This window comes from Streptopelia decaocto (genome assembly GCF_964273445.1).
Source record: "Streptopelia decaocto genome assembly, chromosome: 5".
NCBI classification, from domain to species: Eukaryota; Metazoa; Chordata; class Aves; order Columbiformes; family Columbidae; genus Streptopelia; species Streptopelia decaocto.
This window is the reverse complement of record NC_138659.1, coordinates 4852367-4872318: the sequence shown is the minus strand read 5'-3', so window position 1 is coordinate 4872318 and position 19952 is coordinate 4852367. Positions and strand designations below refer to the sequence as shown.

Here is a 19952-nt window from a genome sequence, read left to right as displayed (position 1 = left end):
ATGCACCCTTTGGGCAAAGCCCGCCCAAGCAGGAGGCAGCTTCTGCCTCGTGATTCAGTTTGTTCCTAAAAGTAAAATTTTAGTGATGAGCATTTGTGCTTGCAGAATATTTTAGTGTTGCCATGCCAACGGCAGGAGAAGGGGCTGTGCACTGAAGCTGTGAAGCACTGGTTATTTTTAGCCCAATAAGCTTGTTTCTTGAGAAGCAGAAACTGTCAAGTTTGGGTTTAGTTAAAACTTTTGCCTGCCTGCTCTCCCTCTGTTTCAAAGCTTTAGCACTGAGATGCTCACAGGGGTGTCCTAGCCCACAGTGGCTGGGAAGAAGCAGCTGGAACAACCGATCACCATGGCAAAACAGATCTGCTTTTCCTGCATATACAAAAATAGGCTTTGTTCGTGGGCTTCCCCAGCTCTAGAAATGCCTTACAGCCTTCAGGGAAAAACAGTGTTCCTTGGAGACCAGCTGCCTCTAGAGATCCAGCCCCAGCTTTGCAGCGTGCAGCCCTGCCTGCTCTGCCCAATGGCCACCATCACCCACCCCAGCCCAAACAGAGAGGTGATTTAACCTGACCGGTCATGCAGCTCAGGGCTTGGCACATGGGCTGAGCAAGATCCGAAGCTGCTGATCAGCTGCTCTCTGCAGCTGGGGGTCATGTAGGGACTTATTTGTGCCTTCACATTTCAGTGATGGAGCGTATATTTGAAGTACGAGGAAAAGCCCTTCTAGGTTGCCAAGTAAATCCATGCCCGGAGCCTTGACTCACTTCACTCCTGGGCTGCTCAGTCGTGGGAAGACCCTCCAAAGTGCATGTTTCTCGGAGATAACGGGCTTCCTTTGCCCCACAGGCACTTGTTATTGTCTGAGATGCCTGTGCTGCTGATCCATGCATTATCTACCCCCAGCATGCTCCCCGTCATGTCATCCCGCAATTATCTCCTATATTATTGCTCTCTGTCCCAAACACGGTGCATGTGGTCAGGCTTTTTGTGACAGGACAGGCACTATGAATGCACCATGGGCAGGGGGTGACCAGAGCCCTTGCAGAAGCTGCAGGCAGCCTGCCTGACCGGGCGTGCTGCCCAGGGCTCTCCACTGACCCAGCGGGACCCAGACCCCAGCATTCGCTCCCTGACACCGCCTGCCTGTGTCCTGCTGGCTCATTGGCACGTCCCCAGCACTAATGAGAAATGGGCGGCTTTCTCAGGCACTGCTGGAGAGGCAGGTTGCCAGGGGAGGCCGTGGGGAGGCCCGGCCATTGCTGAGCCAAACCAGCCCTGCACAGCAAGGGCGTCCCTGGTTGTGTCTGCTGGACCCTGCGGGTGCCTCAGCACCCACTCACAGGAGGGCCCTGGTGGGGAGCTGGGATGTGGGCTTGCAGGAGATTATTTTCTCTGTTGTTGTTGTTGTCTTCTCCAGCATCCTCCAAGGCAGGATGGCTTTCAGCTGTCTTCCTGCTCAGCTTTTCTTCATGTCTCTTTGGTGATGGCCGGAGCTCACTCAGGAGCACAGCTTTTAGGGACCAGGGAAGATCCCAGTCACTGCCCATTGCTTCCAGCCTTCAGCACGAGTCCCTGTTTTACAGTTCACTCCAGAGCCATCAAATTTCATCTGATGCAACCCCTTGGGTCCTTGCAGTGTCACTGCCGTCTGATGTTCACGCTGCCGTGGGACAGCGCGGCTCCAGGCAGTCGCATGGCGTCATGGTGTTACCCACGGGTGACCTTGCTTGAAAGTGTCCTTGCCCAGGGCCTTCAGCACCCACACAGGCCTGTGTCTGCAGCTGCAGAGCCCGGGGTGGGCAGCAGGGCCTCATGGAGAGATGCCCAGTGCAGAGCAGGCTCTGCCACCTTCCCAGGCGAGCTCCCTGAGTTCCCCTCGGCAGTGCTGTGTGTAGATAAGCCAACCAGGAGCAGCAGCAGCTTTGTAGCCCTGTAGGGGTGACACTGCTTTAAAAGGCTCCTGAGCTGCAGGTGGAAAAAAAAAAAAATCTTTAAAGAGCATCAGCTTTTACGGTCTGCAATTTCAGCTGGCTTGATGGTCCAAATCATCCTCCCTTTTTCATGTTTGCACAAAGCGAGAGGCACATAAAGGGTAGAAATGGCTGGATTGTGCAATTTAGCTGCCTTCAAAGCTTTACAATCAGTTTCAGAATCATTTGGTGGCAGTTCAGAAACACACATTGTAGATTAGCTTTCCTGAAGCTGCGAGCGTGGCATGTCCCAGCCTGGGTGCATTGCACGAGAGGTATCAAAGCAGGATTTCTCCTTCCCTGGGCTATCCCTAGAGCCCAGCAGAACTGGGTCTCCCAGAGCAGCACCGTGGCTCGTTCTGTCCCAGCCCAGAGCACCAAGCAGACATCCCTGGGGCTCGTTCTGTCCCAGCCCAGAGCACCAAGCAGCCGTCCCTGGGGTGTGACCTCCCCTGGTGCTTTGTGTCCCCAGGCAGGGGTGCAGAGAGGCTGGTGCTCAAGGGCTGTGGGGAACGAGGGGCCTGGCAGCCGCATCCCACCGCAGCCGCCTCGCTTGCAGTGATGCCATCTGGAGCTGTGAGCGGGGTCAGGAGCAGAGCTGAGAAGTGCCCGGCTGCTCTTGGGCACTGGGCATCAAAGGGGAAGGACAGGAACCACTCAGCAAAGTGTCAATAGATGGCTGCTCAGGACACTTCTGTGCTCCTTAAGTTAATGAGAAGCAAGCACTGCCAGAAGAAAACATCTCTTATCTGCTTTAGTGCCACAGTGCATCGGCTTCAGCATAAAATTTACAGAGCTTGAAAACGGGGCATAAACATTATGGGTAAATTTGGCAGAAAATGTGACTGACTCTTATCTGGTCATGAATAAATAATTTTCAATTACCAGCCCAGGCGCTGCTATTATCCCGCTCAGGGAACTCCTCTGAAGTTTGTTTTGTGCTTGAGCACACATGGCCACGTAGCATGTGGGTGGCAGGAGGGGATCTCTCTCCCCAGGGTGTGGGCTCGGGCACAGGGATGTGGATCAAGCGGCTGTCCCCAGCGTCTGCGGGATGCCATTCTGCCCTATCCTCACCTCCGTTAGAGAGGCAGTCCCGTCATCCCAGGCAAGGCGAACTCAGGTGGCCGGAGATGCAGCTGCTGCCCACTTGTGACGATCAGTTTAAGCTGTGAAATAAGGTTTGTGACCTCTGAGTTGTTTGCTCTGCAGCTACTCAGCATAAAATAACAGGCTGCTTTGTGCCAAGCGAGGAAGAGAAATCTTCTGAGATTGGTGCAGGGCCTGCCATGCTGTGAGCACAGGAGCCTGGAGGGCAGCGGGCAGCAGAGCTGCTCTGGGTGTGCAGACGCCTGTATTCCATCAGGCAGCCTTGCCCCAGGCACCTCTGCCAGGGCAGGACCTCCTGAGAGAACACCCCAAAAAGAGCAGGGAGAGATGCATCCCTCTGACCCCAGGTTGCTGCACTCCGGCAGCCAGAGTGCAGGATGAGAGCTCTTAGCTCTCACAAGCCCTATCCTGCTTAAAGTGTCTTCAATTAAAAGGCAGAACTTCATTGATTTCTAATTAAGCCTGTTTTTTCCCTTCCTACACATTCCCCTGTAAACACACTCGGATAATAATTAAGTTTACTATTCCTTGACAAGCACAGATGATCTTCCATTCACTCCTCTCTCCTAGGGCGGGAAACCATTTTCAGTGCAGTGCACATGGGTGGGAATGAAGTCTTCCTCTTGTCAGCCAGGCTCTGCGGCTCCGCGGGGCGGGGGAGCCAGGTGCCAGATGAAATAGGGATGCTCAGGGTGCCAAATTAAATAGGGAGCTCAGGGCTGGAGAGAACAAAACCGGAGGAGTAGTTTGCAAATGCTGAGCTGTGAAGAGGAGGAGGAGGGCATCAGCAGGTGAGCAGGAGAGATGCATAGGGAGATGAAGGCAGCAGAAGGATGGGGCCCTGGGGATGTGTTAGGGCTCTCTGCCAAGTGAGCGGCAGCAGGAGCTGTGACCAGTAGCTCAAAGTGCTCTGGCTGCGGAGCTGGGAGGGGGAGATAAAGGATGCTGCAGGCAGGGGGTCTCTAGGGTGCAGCAGTGTTTTCCTGATGGGACAGGGGCTGAAGGGATGGTTTAGCCACAGTCTGTGTCTTCTCGCAGAGGGAGAACAAGTTGTGTCTGTGTCTGAGCTGGCATCTGTGCCTTGCTGCGGAGATGTTTTTGAAACACCTGGGAAATGTGCATTTCCAGGGATGCACCACCTGCCAGAAGGGCAGGTCGGTGTCTTGAGGATGCTCAGTGCAACCCCTGCCCACAGCAAAGCAGGAAGGGTGGCAGGGTCAGCCCCTGGATGCAGCATCCAGGCTGGAGCCCTGGCATGGGCTGTGTCCCGTCTTTGACCAGGGTGGTTTGCTGCTTGGGAACCACACTGGCAGGGGCACCCTGGGGGCTACAAATGTTACAGGGAAGGGTCGTGCTGGGCTCAGGGCTGTGTCCTGTCTTAGATCAGTGCCGTGGGTCGAGGACTTTGGGCTGGGGTAGTGGGGATACAGGCTGCATCTCCCTCACTTTGGCTGCCCTTTGAGCAGAGCTTTCCCCAGAGAAACCACCGCTTCCCCTGCCCTGCTTCACAGCTCTCCTCCCACCAAACTGCAGCTGCAGACCTTCTCTCCATCCAGGCAGGGCTGACGCAGGACATGCTGCAAACACAGCCCCAAAGACCCCTGTCTTCCCAAACAGGAGGTAGAGAAGAAAAATTATGGCAGGCACAAATCACTGTTAGCAATTGCTGCACACTGTCTTCATACCTGGTGCTGCTCTTGCTTCTGTGTCTGTTGGCCTGGCCCCCTTCACTGCTTCCCACCAAAATAAAATCCCCTCTTTGAATGTGAATCTTGTAGAAATGAGCCCAGAGTGTGCTGCCTCTCTGCTGGGGATTGGGACATTCAGAGAGAAGTAAATCTGGGTGTTTGGGATGCCCCCCCAGTGACTCTTTCTGTCTTTACCCCTTGGAGGGCAGAGCCCCATCCCTCACCCTAAATGCCTCAGCCAGCAGCCAAGCACTGACCCTTTCTCCTCTCCTCCTTGCAGGTGAAGTGTGACCAGTACTGGCCAAGCCGGGGTACGGAAACCTATGGGATGATCCAGGTGACCCTGGTGGACACAGTTGAGCTGGCGACCTATACCGTCCGCAACTTTGCATTGTACAAGGTATAGTGCTGGCTGGGCCGTTTCTGCTCCAGGGAGTGCACAGCCAGTGCTGTGGTGGGACATCTCCAGCACGGCCCGATGCCACAGGGTCCTGCACAGCCCACGGGCAGAGGCCACCAACTGTGCCTGGCTTGGCCAAGTGTGTGGCTGGTCCACACGTGGGCCATTTCTCACAGCAGGGCTGCAGTGGGAGAACAGCTGCAGGTTGTGTTCTGGCCACCACTGGTCTTTGGCCAGGACACCTGATGCTCTCCTGTATGTTTTCAGATCCTGTGATGGGTCCCAGAGCGTGGGCTGTGCTTGCCTCTGGCGAGTGTACATCTAACAGCTGTCGTCCCATTAGAGGGACAACATGGAAAGCAGTGAATTTTTAGCACTCCTGTCACTAATAATGCAAATGTAGGGGCCTTGCTGACGTGTGCGCATGCCCTTCTCTCCTGCCTGCCGCGTACCTCATTAGTGCTTGGAAATCCCTGGGGGCAGCGCTCGCAGCAGCGTGTCATGTCAGTGCGAACAGGCTTTGCAGCGCTCTGCCTCTGTGCGTGACCGAGTCCAGGCCGTGCTGGCCGAGAGCACAGCAGCGTGCGCTGGGGACACACTCACACCCCAGGAAGGCACCTGGCCCCCAGCAGTCGCCCAGCCAGTCCTCCTGCATTGCTGCGCGGGTCACTCAGCCACACCTGAGAGCAGGGCAGCCTCTGCAGACACAGGGCTGATGAGCCATCTCACAGAGACCCGTGATGTAGAGGAGCAGGGAGGGGACGGGCTGCTGTGGCCCTTCCATGCTTAGTGCCCGTTTTTCCCTGGACGTGCAGCGAGTATGTGGGTAGTAATCCCACACTGTGCAGAAAGGAGTCTGTCACCTTCCCATCAGTCTGCAACTCCCACAGAGCTGCCCTGCTCTCTGTATCAGCTGGTTTTCCTCAGGGCATCCACGTGTACAGAAGCCTCGCAAGATGTCTATATTTTGCCTCCAAATTTTCAGTGGCAAAAGCCTGACACAAGCATGATCACATTACATGACTGTTGTTACCCAGCCATCCAGGTGCCTTGTTACCCAATCAGTGGGTTCCTTTCTTAGGATGAGGCAGTTCTCACACAAAACAACTCCTCTTTGTCTTCAACAGAACGGCTCCAGTGAGAAGCGAGAGCTGCGACAGTTCCAGTTCATGGCTTGGCCCGATCATGGGGTACCTGAATACCCCACCCCGATCCTGGCTTTCCTGCGGCGGGTCAAGGCCTGTAACCCGCCAGACGCTGGGCCCTTGGTTGTCCATTGCAGGTAGGACTGTGTGTTTGCAAAGCTGCACCTGGGCACATGTGCTGCAAGCACCATTGAAAAATTAGGTGATCTGTGTTCAGCATAAGTAGGTGGTACCTTTCAGAGGTACATCATTGACGGGTATGCGTGCAGTGACTTCTACGAACATTCATACGTAGTATTTACGGTAGAACTCTTTTGCAGGATAGAAGGGCAGCTCTTTAAGCAAAATATTAGTCTACCAAAGCTAAGCGTCTTACCCAGGCAAGATTTATCTATACCAGCCAAGTGGGGACTATTACTGAACAAACCACTCCATCATTGCTGTTCCAGCATACGCCTCACCAGCAGTGTTTAATGCTCTTCTTTCATGCTCTGTTTCAGATGGGAGTGGGGTATAATTAACACACAAACAAGCTATATTAAAGCCCTGTTAAGGATCTGACTTGCACCATAAATGAGGAAATGTCTAGCTCCGTATCTCTGCCTGTGTTTACATGTCATGACACATGTCTGGTGTTTTCAGGGTGCTCTCAGGGTGAGCAGTTCAGGGATTGCTGCTGCCCTTCCAATAGACATGGAGAGGCATCCAGTGCTTGAGCAAAGGGCTTGGCATAGAAATGCATCACCTGACCTTTCTGCTTTCCCCTCTGGGGCTGGCTGTCCTCATTTAATGGGCTAGGAAGCAGTGACCCAGGTTAGGGGACAAGCAGGCTTCAAATTATGGGCTTCACTAGTACGGGGCCCCAGCCTGGACTTCAGGGCTTCTGACTTCACGCGCACATACGCTGTCACTCTCCTTCCTGGTAAATACGTTTCTCCTTCCCTTGCGGAGGTGCCGCCAGCCACCGCAGGGACCAGCAGCGTGACACCATGTCCTTTCTGCACCGTCAGTGAAAGGGGGACAGCAGAAGGGCCGAGTAACCTCCCACATTCTCCAGTGCTTTTCTCCCTCATTCCTCCTGTCACCTCTTGATGAGGCTCAGCTCATTAGCCCTCAGCACGGGGAGCAGCCTTTACTCCCCTGTTGTGCGCTCCAGGTCCGGGTGCTCTCTTAAGCAAGAGCAGCACTTGCCTGGTGTCTGTAGGAGACAGTGTCATCTCAGGGCACGTGCTTTGTCCCCGCAGTGCTGGTGTGGGCCGAACTGGTTGCTTCATTGTCATCGATGCCATGCTGGAGCGGATGAAGCATGAGAAGACCGTGGACATCTATGGCCACGTGACGTGCATGCGCTCCCAGCGCAACTACATGGTGCAGACGGAGGACCAGTACATCTTCATCCACGAGGCCTTGCTGGAGGCAGCCACGTGTGGCAATACCGAGGTGCTTGCACGCAACCTCTTTGCTCACATCCAGAAGCTGACCCAGGTGCCACCAGGCGAGAGCGTTACTGCAATGGAGCTGGAATTCAAGGTAGGTGACAGCGCCCCAGCACCCCCTTTCCCTTGCACCCTGTCTGCACTCACATACCCCCCAAGCTGCTTGTCCAGGGACTGGGAGAGGAGAGCCATGGATCATTACAGACAGTTATTCTTTTGTGTGTTTCTAAACCAGGTAGGCAGTGATTTAAAATACATTTGAATTGTAAAGCTTGTGTCGGCCATGGTCCCCCCTGGTTTGGCAGCTTCTGGGAAGGATATAAAAGGCAGATGGATGCGCAGTTCTCAGCAGCACGTTCTGCTCTAGGTTCACTGTGCGGCAGGAGCTGCATCTGAAATCAGATGCAGATCGTGTTAGTGATAATTGATGTTACTGTGAACAACTTGTCTGGAAATGGCTCCAATTTAAATATGTGAGACGTTTATAGTCTCATTTCTTCAATGCTGAGCTCTGTTATCTTTTAACTACCTCAACACCAAGTCTCAGTGGCTACAATTGGCAAAGGCAGTATTTTAAGGCACACTGTTTAAGAAGCCAAGCCCACATTTTGCTGCCTATATCTGTGAATGCCTACTGCAGATATTTATTACAGCCTTGGAGATGGAAGATTGCTCTGGTAAGCGCCCATATTCTTAGATGAGGTGCATTAGTCCAGTGAAGTCATGCAGAGGAATATCGCTCATGCAGGGAGGCAGCAGACCATGCAGGCTGTGAGATGAACTGCAGGAACACAGCTTCACCCTGGGAGTTCCCTCCAAATGACGAAGAAGCGGGAGAGGCGAAATACTGACTTTCTGTTTAAACTGGGAAGAGCTAAGCAGCTCTGTCCTGTGGTCACCAGAGCTACTGGTGTCCTGGGCTTGTGACAGCAGAACATGCTGCATTAGTACTTCATGGTGACACTTGCCCTGAGACACCCCTCAAGAGAGACACAGAATTAGGCTCAACTCTAGCAACTCCATTGCAAGAAAGACAAAAATTTGCTGTTTCTCCAAGGGTCTCTTTAGAGCAGTAATAAAATTTGCCCCTCTCTGTGCCCTGGCACTGTCCACTGCGTGGGAAACCCTGGGGAGCTGGGTATGGGGGAGCCTCACATGGCTGCATCACTCCTCAAAGAGCAACCCCGTCCTTCTGCAGGGAGCCTCTGCCAAGGACCAGCTGCCACACACAGAGAAGGGCGGCTCTGGAGACGCTGGATGGGATCTTTTCTCTTTTGGGAAAGGGGTAAAAAAGGAAAGAAAAGGAAAAAAAAAAAACCTGGGGGACAACTTCTGTTTTCATGTCTCTGCCAGCAGACCTAAGTAGCACATTTACCATGACTCCAGTTCTCAAAGAGAACCATAAAACGTCTCACAGTAACCCAAAATAGATCTTTACCTAAAACTGTCACAAATCTCACATTTTTCTTGGGTTCTTCTGGGGTGAGAAGTAAATATCAAGACATTGCTGGAAGATGGAAAGCTTTCCTTCCCTGATGCCAGCAGGCTTGTGTCCCTGGTTCAGTGAGGTACACAGCTTCACGTCCTGGCCCTTTGTGGGTCAGAGAGCTGCTGTGGGTCTCCACTCCACCATGGGTGTCTTTGGGGCTGCGCCAGAGGGTCAGTGCAGGCTCTTCCCCATGCTGTCACCTACAGCTGTGCTCCAAAAGCCAGCAGCGAGGCCGAGCCATACTGAGGGGTGACACAGCAGAGGGGCCAACGTGGTACTGAAAAACAGACTGATCTAGTGTGAAATAGAGGAGCTGGGTGCAGCCTTCTCATGGCATGGTGGCAGAGCCCTTTGTCTGGTCCCGAAAGGCTCATCCCAAGCAGCCGTTGCCTCCGTCACAGGAGAGAGCATGGCTGCGTGCCTGGAGGGACTCTGCCAGGGTCCCAATTTTGACCCCTGACTGCTGCATCCCCAGCAGGGTCTGACATGTTTCCTTCTCTTTCAGCTGCTGGCCAACTCTAAAGCACATACCTCACGTTTCATCAGTGCCAACCTCCCATGCAACAAATTCAAGAACCGCCTTGTGAACATCATGCCATATGAGCTGACGAGAGTCTGTCTGCAGCCCATCCGGGGTGTCGAGGGCTCCGATTACATCAATGCCAGCTTCATAGATGGGTACAGGTAAGGGCCACCTTAGGTGCCTGGGAAATCCTGTCCTGCCTGCTTGGAAACCTGGGCAGAGCTGCCTTTCCTCTTTCCCAAGGACTGGTCCTGGCTGCCTAGAGGTGGGCTGGGGATCACTTTGTTGTTTTATCTATTTCCATCTTCTCAGATGCTCAAGTGTGTATAGCTACAATATGTGAAGACTGCCAGTGAATGAGCACTGCCAGGCTGGCTTGTGTTGCTCTAGACAGATGCCCACATGGCTGGGGTGGGAGGCTGTGCTGGCTTCTGTGGAGATTTGTAGTGTCTTCTGGTAGGCATCCCTCGGCATGTGTTTTATTTCTGCAGCGTCTAACGTAAACCTGCCCCCCACCATTAGCTGTGGCAACCAGAGGTAGGAGTGTGCTTGCGCTGTGTGGCTGATCCAGGCAGGATCGCAAGGCTCATTGTCCCATGCCTTGATTTTGTGGGGGAGTCTGTGGATCCTCAGGTAGGGCTGGTGTTGCACACTAGGGAGCCCGTCACTGGGTTCTGCTCCCCAGGATACCTTTTTGGAAGGCACAAATTAAGATCTAGTGGGGCAATAATACTCTTGGCTTCTGTATCTAGCTGCTGGCATCGCATTCTCAGATGCTAAGTGCCAGGAGAGGAGAATGCAGGGAAACAGCCACGTGGCCACATCGCCTTCCCAGCCGGTCTCCAGACAATAATCCAGACCAAATCCCAATGATGCACATACAAGGCTCATTCCTGTCGTCTCTCAGTGCACCATCAAAGCGGGGTCACCCAGCGCAGGAGGGGGGGATACAACGATGGATGTGGCACGTTCCCCCCCCAACTTGGCTCTGCCCAAACGCTTCTTACGGGCTGGTGGCCGCCCAGGAGCAACAGGCACTGCCAAAGGGAACAGATGTTGGTGCAGCCAGGCCAGGGGCTCCGTGTGTCCATCCCTGCTCTGGCAGCCGAGTCCAGGAAGGGTTCCCAGGGGAAGGGCGAAATGCAGGCAAGAGCAGGCAAGGAGCGGAAGGGGAGCAACCCTGGGAGCATCCCAACGCAGCAGAACCGCAGCAGCCAGGCTCCCTCGGGGTGGGAAAAGATGAAGGGGCTGGAGAAAAGCTGTCATGGAGCAGCCTCCCCTCCCTCCTGCCTGTGTGGCTGCAAGCCGTCCAGCACTGCATCATTAACGCGTTCACCTGCCTGTGTGCCTGTCCGGGCAGCCCAGTGTCTGACACTGTCCTGGTTCCAGAGCTGATTAAGCTGCTGCTTTTGCCCCTTGGTGATGCTACGGTGGGAGGGCTGGGAGCACAGCAGGTGGTACCATTTCATGTGCTACCTACCCCATCCCTGAAAAGCACTGTTATCTCTTCCCGTCCTTGCCTTTGAACCGAGAAATCTTCTTGGTGTTATCTAAAGAGATCAGTTGGCCCAAGGTCCTGCAGACCTCACTGATGCTGCATCTTTATTAGCTCTTCTGTTTCATTCTGCAGCCCCACTTCCTGCTTTTTATGATGTCTTATAAATCCACCTTGAAGCAGCCCCTGTCTTCATCCTGCACATTACAGCTGTCCTGCAGCACGTTCATTAATTTTTAGCACCAGCAGAGAGATGAAATGCTGGACGGGAGGATGCTGCCCCTCGTCCCGCGGGCTCCAGCGCCACGCAGTGGTGACACAGGCAGCACTGGCGTGCCAGGCTGGGCGCTCAGCAAGCCAAAGAACGGGCAAGCTAAAGAACTGGCATGCCAGAGCTGGCCCTTGTCAGAGCTGAAGGCACCAAGGGGTGCTTTTCCAGGGTAGGGGCTGGGCTGGGGTAGGTCAAGCTCTGCTTTCACACAGGATGTTTTCAGAGATGCTCTGGTTTGCAGTGGAACCAAGGACAATATTTGGAAGCTTCAAAAAAGCTGGCAAAGTGGTATTGGTGGTGTCCACACTGTCCCAGTTATTCACTGGTGTACGTGATCCAGGTGACCTGATTCAGTTGCTCAGTGTCTTCCCGTGCAATGGGAGGGACAGTGGGTGCTGCAGAGTGTAAAAGTGCAGGAACCCAAGGGTGCTACTGGGATCATCCCCAAGCACAGCCTCGCAGCCCAGATGGGTGCTGGCAGCCTGCTCGCATGGGCGTGGGTGCCAAGAAGGCTCTCAGTGCAGTAGTGCTGGGGACAAGCAGGCTTAGCTGGGGACACTGTCACCCCAGCAAGAATGTGCGGCCTTTCTGGATCCTGCACCTGGGATGCTCAGTGCATCCATCGGGAGCACTTAGAAGAATCCAGATGGGCAGGCTCATCCCTCTCCAGAGTCCTTGGCTAGTCCTGGACACCCATCTCCTGCATTGTCAGTCCTGTTCCCTGCTGCACAGGGCACCTCCATCTCTCCCAAGCCCCCAGTGGCAGCTGACACCCACCTCCATGGCGCTGGTGTGAGCACCCTCTTGTCTGTCACAGGCAGCAGAAGGCCTACATCGCCACACAGGGACCGCTGGCCGAGACCACAGAGGATTTCTGGCGGATGCTCTGGGAGCACAATTCCACCATCGTGGTGATGTTGACAAAGCTGCGCGAGATGGGCCGGGTATGAATCCTGCTGGGGGGCTGCTCTCTATGGGCACGACCTCTCAGCTCACCCCAGTCTGTCCCCAGCACCTGGGCCAGCCTCCTGCTGGAGTGTCCCATGGCTGAGCCTGTGGCCCCACAGGCACATGTGGTCCTAGGGAGGGGGAGGGAGGAATGGCAGCTTGTAGGTGTTAATATCTCATCATGTTCCTCATCCACAGGAGAAGTGCCACCAGTACTGGCCCGCAGAGCGCTCTGCCCGGTACCAGTACTTCGTGGTGGACCCCATGGCAGAGTACAACATGCCGCAGTACATCCTCCGGGAGTTCAAGGTGACGGATGCCAGGGTGAGTGCAACTGCTGGCTCCCCGGCTCTCCCACCTCCTGCACCTCTGCCCTGCTCTGGCTGGCTAAAGGGAGTGTGCAAGTGCTCCTGAAGGGACCAGAAGGCAAGGTGCTGCCTTGTGCTGCAGGCAGAAGGGGCTGCTGCCCCCCACCTCCTGTTCCTCTCACCACAAGGTTCTTCCTTGCCAGCTGTGTCAGCCCTGGTGAGCAGCTCACTGAGCCCTGTCAGCACCAGACCCTGCCTTGCCTGTGCCACACACTTGGGCAAGCACTGAACACGGGCTCCCCTGCCCCTGGAGTCTCTTGCAGGACCCCTGTGTGACAGCAGGTGTGGTCCTGGCATGGAGCTGGGCCCCAAACAGAGCCAGGGCACTGACCCAACAGACCCTTCTGGGGTCCACAGCCTTGCCCAGCTCAGCTGCCCTGGTGTGAACACGGGAGAGCAGAGACAGGCCCCAAATGCTCAGTGGAAGATCTGCCTGGGCTCATCCTGTGTGCCCTCTAACAGTGGGTCTGGAGCCAGGTCAGCAGTACCAGTGCTGAGGGCAGCGAGATCAGCCTCTCTTGCTGTCTCCTTACCCACAGTTCACATCTGACACCCCTGTCCCCACAGGACGGCCAGTCACGGACCATCCGCCAGTTCCAGTTCACAGACTGGCCTGAGCAGGGAGTGCCAAAGACGGGTGAGGGCTTCATCGACTTCATTGGGCAGGTGCACAAGACCAAGGAGCAGTTCGGGCAGGACGGGCCCATCACGGTGCACTGCAGGTGAGTGGGGACAGCTCAGCATCCACCTCTGCCTTTATCAGAGAGCCCCCAGAGATGTCCCCTCCCTCACCCTGGCAACTGCCAGCTCCCCTGCACTTGGTGCTCCCTGTGCATACCACCAGAGGCAGGCAGGGGATGAGGAGGTGGCAACATCCACGGGTACCATGGGTGGCCTTTCTGCCAGGTGGCGAGATCAGCCCTGCTGGGACTGATTTGTAGCTCCTGGAAGAGTCCTTGGGCAGGGCAGTGTGCCACAGCAGCTTGCAGCACAAAGGCAAGGCAGAATCAGTGGGCCCCTCTTGGGGCTAAGAGGGCACCTCTGGCTGGCAATGTCCCTGTGGCCTTTCCTGGCTCCTCTGAGTATGTCCCCATGCTCCATGAGCTTTTGCGCTGCTCGCAGGAGCTCTTGTAGAGCCTTGCGGGGGCTGGCGGGTCTCTAACGGCACCTCTTTTCCCCTCTGCGCAGCGCTGGGGTCGGGCGCACAGGCGTGTTCATCACGCTCAGCATCGTGCTGGAGAGGATGCGCTACGAGGGGGTGGTGGACATGTTCCAGACGGTGAAGACCTTGCGGACGCAGCGGCCGGCCATGGTGCAGACAGAGGTGAGCGTCCCCAGGGTGATGGGAGATCTGTGGAGAAGGGAGGGGAGCCGGCGTCTCTGGATGTTAAACCCCGCTGTCCTTGGGTTCCCACTCCTCACTCTTGCCCCTTTGCTGCCTTGCAGGACCAGTACCAGCTGTGCTACAGAGCGGCACTGGAGTATCTCGGCAGCTTCGACCACTATGCAACGTAACTAGTGCTTTCCTCCAGTCGCGGTGGGGATGTCTAGGAGTGGAGACGGGTTCCTCTGAGCCAGAGCCGCCCATTCCTCAGTCCTTCTGTACAGATGGAGGCGCTGCCCAGGCAGCAGACCTCCACGCCAACCAGTTCTGACCACGGCATTTAGGAACTTCACCCCAGCGCCAAACGAGGGAATCCGACTCCAAAAAGCATTTCCAGTCTCTGGCTGAATTTCTGCTCATGTGCATCTCTCGCCCTCTCACGCGACTGCATTTCACAGCGAGGCTTTAGGTGGGTGGAATGGGATCTTATTTTTTAAACATGTAAAATAGTTACTAGTGGTTTTTATAATCTCCTTTCTCTTTATTTTTTATTTTTTGCAAGTCTTAATGTTTTGCCCAGGCAGAACTGGACCCACCAAACCTTTGGGAGTTGGGTTTTTTTTTTTCAATTTCCTTTTGCTTCTACATTTTTTACTGCCCTGTGTTTATTTCAGCCCAGTCACTGCTGGTTCTGCCCATTTTAGTGCAGCTTCCTTGGTAATTTGCAGCAGCTGGCTTGCGGTTCATGCCCAGCTCCATTCCCTGTAGGCTGCTTTTTAATCCTCTGTAGAATATTAAATTTCATGGAACTGGACCTAAGCTACCATTTATTTTTTTAGCCTTTCCCTTCCCCCCATTATCTCCTGAGTAGGTTTTGGTTTGCGAGGGCATGTGGGGTCGCTGGAGAAGTGGTCCCCTTTGTCAGCTGGAAACTGTTCAGTCCTATTACGATACGTGTTAAACCAATCCAGTGACCGTGTGTATTGGCAGATCCCGATATGACGTGAGTTGTCGCCTTGTTTGTGAGAGACCCAAAAATCCTGGGCTTCAGGCTTTGGAGCCTCTTTTTGTGCATCTCGCTGGGAAGGGGCCAGGGGAAGCGAGTGGGTCCCACAATTCCCCAGGGAGGGGATGGAAAGAGCGAGACGTGGCCCTTTTTGTTAATCCCACGGTTCTGTGCGTGCGAGCGCCATTCTGTCACCTTTCACAACTGAAGTGAATCAGACCATTTACACAGGCAAGGAGCACAAGCCCAGCTGTCCCCAGAGCGGAGCCGGGCCGGCTCTCTTTGGAAAGCAGGGTACTGCAGGGAAGGGGAGGGGAGTACACACGGCTTCAGAGGTTGGGTGTATCTATAGTTTCTGCTATCCTGCAAATGTTAAAAGTCACTAGAATATTGTACTTTCCGCTACTTCAGGACGTTCTAATGAACCAATGTGGCAAGACTACTGGACTTAATTTAATGGTACTATATATTAATACTCCTTATTATATCACGCTTGCACTAAAGACAGGGAGTGAGCAGCCCTCTTTCGAGTGCATTGACTTACGAATAAAGGTGGTGGAAGGGTATCTAATTGTATTATCACATGTATTCCGAATGTTAAAAATCCAAGCTACGTTGAAATCAGCAATCCAGGGTCGGTAATGTTGGAGGACACATTCATTTTTACCTTGTGGATGCATAGTGCTGTAGGGGTCACTGTTGTATACAGTCTGTTTTCTATTTGTTAATAAAAAAAAAAATCTACAGCATCATTGCATAATTCTTGATGTTAATAAATTTGAATAATCGGGTTTCATACAAGCTGGCTTTGCTGTCTGTTTCTTCAGCAATAAGCAGAGGCCATGGAGTCCCTTGGGGGTCAGCATGCTCCCCAGCGTGTTGCCAGAGAAGTCCTTTCCCATGGGCACGTCCCAGCCACGAGTGTCCCACGGTTCCTGCAGGGCCCCTGTGCTGGCAGGGGGCTCAGAGACCCCTGTGACACCCCTCTTGTGCATGCGTGTTGCTCACCTCCCGCCCACCTGCAGCCACACCAGGGTGCACTGAGAGTCCTCAGACCTTGGCACCTTCCAGGAATGGCTCTGCCAAGCCTGTCTGTGCAGCCGTGGCCCTCTCTGGATCCTCTCTGCTTCCCAAGGGATGGATCATTCCCAGCAGGAGGAAGCCAGTAGCTACTTTCTGGCCAGTCCATGCTCTGCACAAGCTGTCCCAGTGGGGACTCTGGCCTGAGACCTGCCCTCCCCACCTGTTTTTGCTGCCAGTTTCTAATCCTCAGAAGACCCCAGGATGTAGCAGCATACAGCCCTGGGGTGATGCTGAGCTCTCCTGGAAGCACATTTACCTGCACCCCCTTTCCTGCCAGCATGCTGGCTGCAGGACCAGGCTGGACTTCGCTTGTGGGCTTGCGGGAAATGGAGGGGTCGGTAGCAGTGGGTTTGGTGGCAATATCAGTCCTGGATGAGGCTGAGACTTTGCAGCCTCTGCGGATTCTGCAGTAATGCTGTTCTGCAGCACTGAGCGCAGTTCTGTACGCAAAGTTACTGCCCAGCAGTAAAACCATCATCTGACCTTAACTGCAGAGCTGCACCAGAGTATGCTCAGGTGTGAAACCCCCACCAAGGCATGTGGCTGTGCCCGCTGTGCATGGGCAGGCCAGCCCCAGCCCTCCCTATGTGTGAACTGCAACCCCATGGGTCAGGGCTGGCTCCTGCAGAGAGCAGCACAGGTGTGCAAGGGGCAGGACAACATGGGCCAGGGCCCCACGGCCTCTCCATCCTTCCTGAGGAAGCCAAATCTGCCCTGGCCAGCATGTGTGCACGATGGGTGGGAGCGTATGGCAGAGTCTGATGAGCTTTACCCTGATGTGACTCTGGGCACCTTCTTACTGACTCCTCACGGACTTTGCTGGAGCTCAGCCACATGTAGTGTTTCCTGCCAGGCCGAACTGGCGCCTGAGCAGATGTCAGATGCAAAATGGTGTTTCCAGCTCGTCCAGCTGGTTCCTATCCCAGTGCTGTGCCCCTGGGGTGACCTGAAGCTGGTGGAGCCTTTCCTTGGCTCTGCTGTTGGGCAGCCCCACTCGAGGATGCAGGGCAAAGCAAGCTCCTGTCCTTGTGAGACACTGTGCAGGTGTGTTTGTGTGCGTGCACATGCCAGCGTCACAGGCATTGGGACACTTCGCTTTTCATTGCTGCCAGAGCCCAGGATGGCAAAGCTACACAGCCAAGCATGCCCCTGCTCATACATGGGTGTGTTTGGGGAGGCAGGACCATGCTAACCATAGCGTTTTAGGAAGCCTCAGTGAGCACTTTTCTGCACTGCAGCAAGTGCTTTGGCTGTGCTGATAAGCTACAGCTGGTGGAAATGGATTTGCCACATGGATGTGCCACTCACCAAGCACTCACCAGGCACTGCCACGTGCACAGCGTGAACCTTTAGTCCGTGTGTGGCACCAAGTGCAGAGACTTGCTCCCACCAAAAGCAGCAGTTGCCAGAACACTTGTACATATGCACAAGTACACGTGCACGTACCTTCTTTCTCCTTCTCTGAGAAGACCTGGGGCTTCCCTCCCCATTTGATGTCATGTTCTTAGCCCAAACCCTTTACAACCAAAGCAAGAAAAACATGAGGGAACAAACAATCCCAAATGACCACCTCTGTGGGCTCCTCTTTGCCACGTGTAAGGCACAGAGTGACCTTTTCAGGTGGTCAGTGAGTTTACCTGTGGGCTGAGTAGAAACAGGAGGAAGGAGAAAGAGAGAACAGGCATCTTGGTATGGATCCCACTGGGAATAACATGACTGAGGCTGGGTTTCTGCAGCAAGGCTATTGCTGGGTAGATGCTGTGCAGGTACTTCTTTGAAACCACGTGGCCAAAGCCTTGTACTGGTCTCACAAAGAAAGGCTCAGCACACCGAGAGGGCCAGAGGACCCCCAAGTGTGAAGACATGCCGCCTTGGCAAGGGGACAGGCCCCCCCAGAAGACGGAGAGCTCAGAGAGCAGCAAAGGCAACCACTGCCTCTGGGGAAGTCCCACACCCCATTCTCTTCACACAAAGCCAACACTAAAGCCAGCTCACCCTTAAGGGGATGGAGTCATATCAGTTTACAAGTGTTTATTCCTTTAAGATGTATTTCCATTTTTATCTGCATATCTCACAAAATAGAAGTGGAACAATAAAAACCGGCGTAACTACGTGCAGTGGACAGACAGGGCTGCCAGCCCAGCCCGCCCCCAGAGCCAGAGCCCAGCACTGCCGTGCCTGGGCTGCTCTGCTCGGCTTTCCCTGCCCAGAAAGGGTTTATCCCATTTGGCATCTTTTTTGCCTCATCTTTGCTATCAGTTTGAGACTTGTCCCTCCCTCTGGTATTAGCCTGGATTTGCAGCATCACACGGTGCTCCAGAGCTGGAGTGAATGGTCCTAAGATGGTGACTTAAGGCAACGTTTGGCCTCTTTAGCATGTCTCTGAGGGATCCACCATATTCACACTGAGCAATGGAGCTTAGTTACTGCTGGCTTCTTGTTTTTTTTATCTAGTGAAAATTTTCCATGCCTTAATTGTACCAGGTAGCCCTAAAGCAGCCTCAGATAAGCAGCTTTGTGAAGGACAAGGTTTGGCAGGTGGTACAGCAGCGAGTAAAAGGTGAGTTCCTGGGCACTAAGGTGCTCTTCTGCTGTTTTGTGAGGGGTTTTTTTAATTAATTCCAATGATACCTGTAGCAAGAGAGCTGCGTAGGCCCTGTCTACTGGCTTGTCTCCTAGTGATGTTAAATGATAGGGTCATAGAACAGGTTGGATTGCAAGGCACATTTAAAGATTATCTACTCCAAATAGCATCCTGCCTGAGCACTTTCCCTTTGAGATTCTGTGACTTTAAATTTTGTTTTTCAAGGGCAAAATAATTGTTAAATAAGGAAAAGAAACTGCTGCACCACTGAACAAGTCTGAGCTTACTCTGTGCAGTAGCTTGGCAGCTCCTTACCACACAGTCCTGGCATTTCTTGTTCTCAGCAACATTGCCATTTTCATCTGTAAAGTATCACAGTTAAAACAGTGACTTTTTTTTCTCTTTTGCCTGTTCTGACCTGGTTCATTTCTGAGAGCAAAAACAATTCCAAGCCCTCCAATTAAAAGCTCATTGTTGCCCTTTTGCCAGTTTTAATAAGTAATCTCTAGTCCACAGTAACAATTATATGTCATCAAGCTTTCCTGCCTACGTTTCTGCTCATGGCAACATTCTACACTCGTCATCATAAAAAGACTGGCTCATGTCTCCTGATATTAGAAACTGGGTCTATCTTGACTAATGAATAGCAGGCACGGCTGCCAGGCCACCAGAAAGGCCAGAAATGCTGAGTTCCTTTCAAAACAGTTACCTGACAGTTGCCTGTGTTGGTACCTCCATCTGCAGGAGGCTCAGTGTTATGCTTGCTGTGATTTTTAATCCACTTTGGGGTTCTGGCTCATGTGCCTGGCAATTTGGAGTCTGAGCGAGTTAGAGTGGCAGCAAACCACAGAAAAATCTGTGTGGGAATGCTGTTCTGATAAGATTTTTTCAGGGCTGCCGCATGTCCGTAGCCTAACACCAAGGGAAATTCATGTCAGGAGAACTATATAAGGTTTTATTTAGGCATGAAGGACCAAGTATGGTCTCTGAGGCTGGTTCCGAGCTTTCGGGTGGGTTGCGCTTACTTTCAAGGTTGCCTATTGGCACTTCCACATTTTAAAAGCATTTAGCACAACACAATCTGTGAAAATTGCAGGCAGCCCCAGCCACGG

At 53.7% G+C, this 19952-nt stretch overlaps 1 protein-coding gene across 3 annotated transcripts in view; it reads left to right on the top strand.

Annotated features, from left to right (window-relative positions):
* The window catches only part of PTPRF (protein tyrosine phosphatase receptor type F), a 252726-nt gene extending 236752 nt beyond the window's left edge, over positions 1-15974 (top strand). For all 3 annotated transcript variants that reach the window (XM_082052916.1, XM_082052915.1, XM_082052917.1), the window contains 9 exons: positions 5049-5168; positions 6296-6450; positions 7558-7843; positions 9744-9922; positions 12345-12471; positions 12674-12799; positions 13411-13565; positions 14032-14167; positions 14290-15974. In XM_082052916.1, coding sequence (XP_081909042.1) covers positions 5049-5168; positions 6296-6450; positions 7558-7843; positions 9744-9922; positions 12345-12471; positions 12674-12799; positions 13411-13565; positions 14032-14167; positions 14290-14358 — 1353 coding nt within the window. In that variant the 3' untranslated portion in view covers positions 14359-15974. The remainder of the gene's footprint in view (positions 1-5048; positions 5169-6295; positions 6451-7557; positions 7844-9743; positions 9923-12344; positions 12472-12673; positions 12800-13410; positions 13566-14031; positions 14168-14289) is intronic.
* Positions 15975-19952: the final 3978 nt, after the last annotated feature.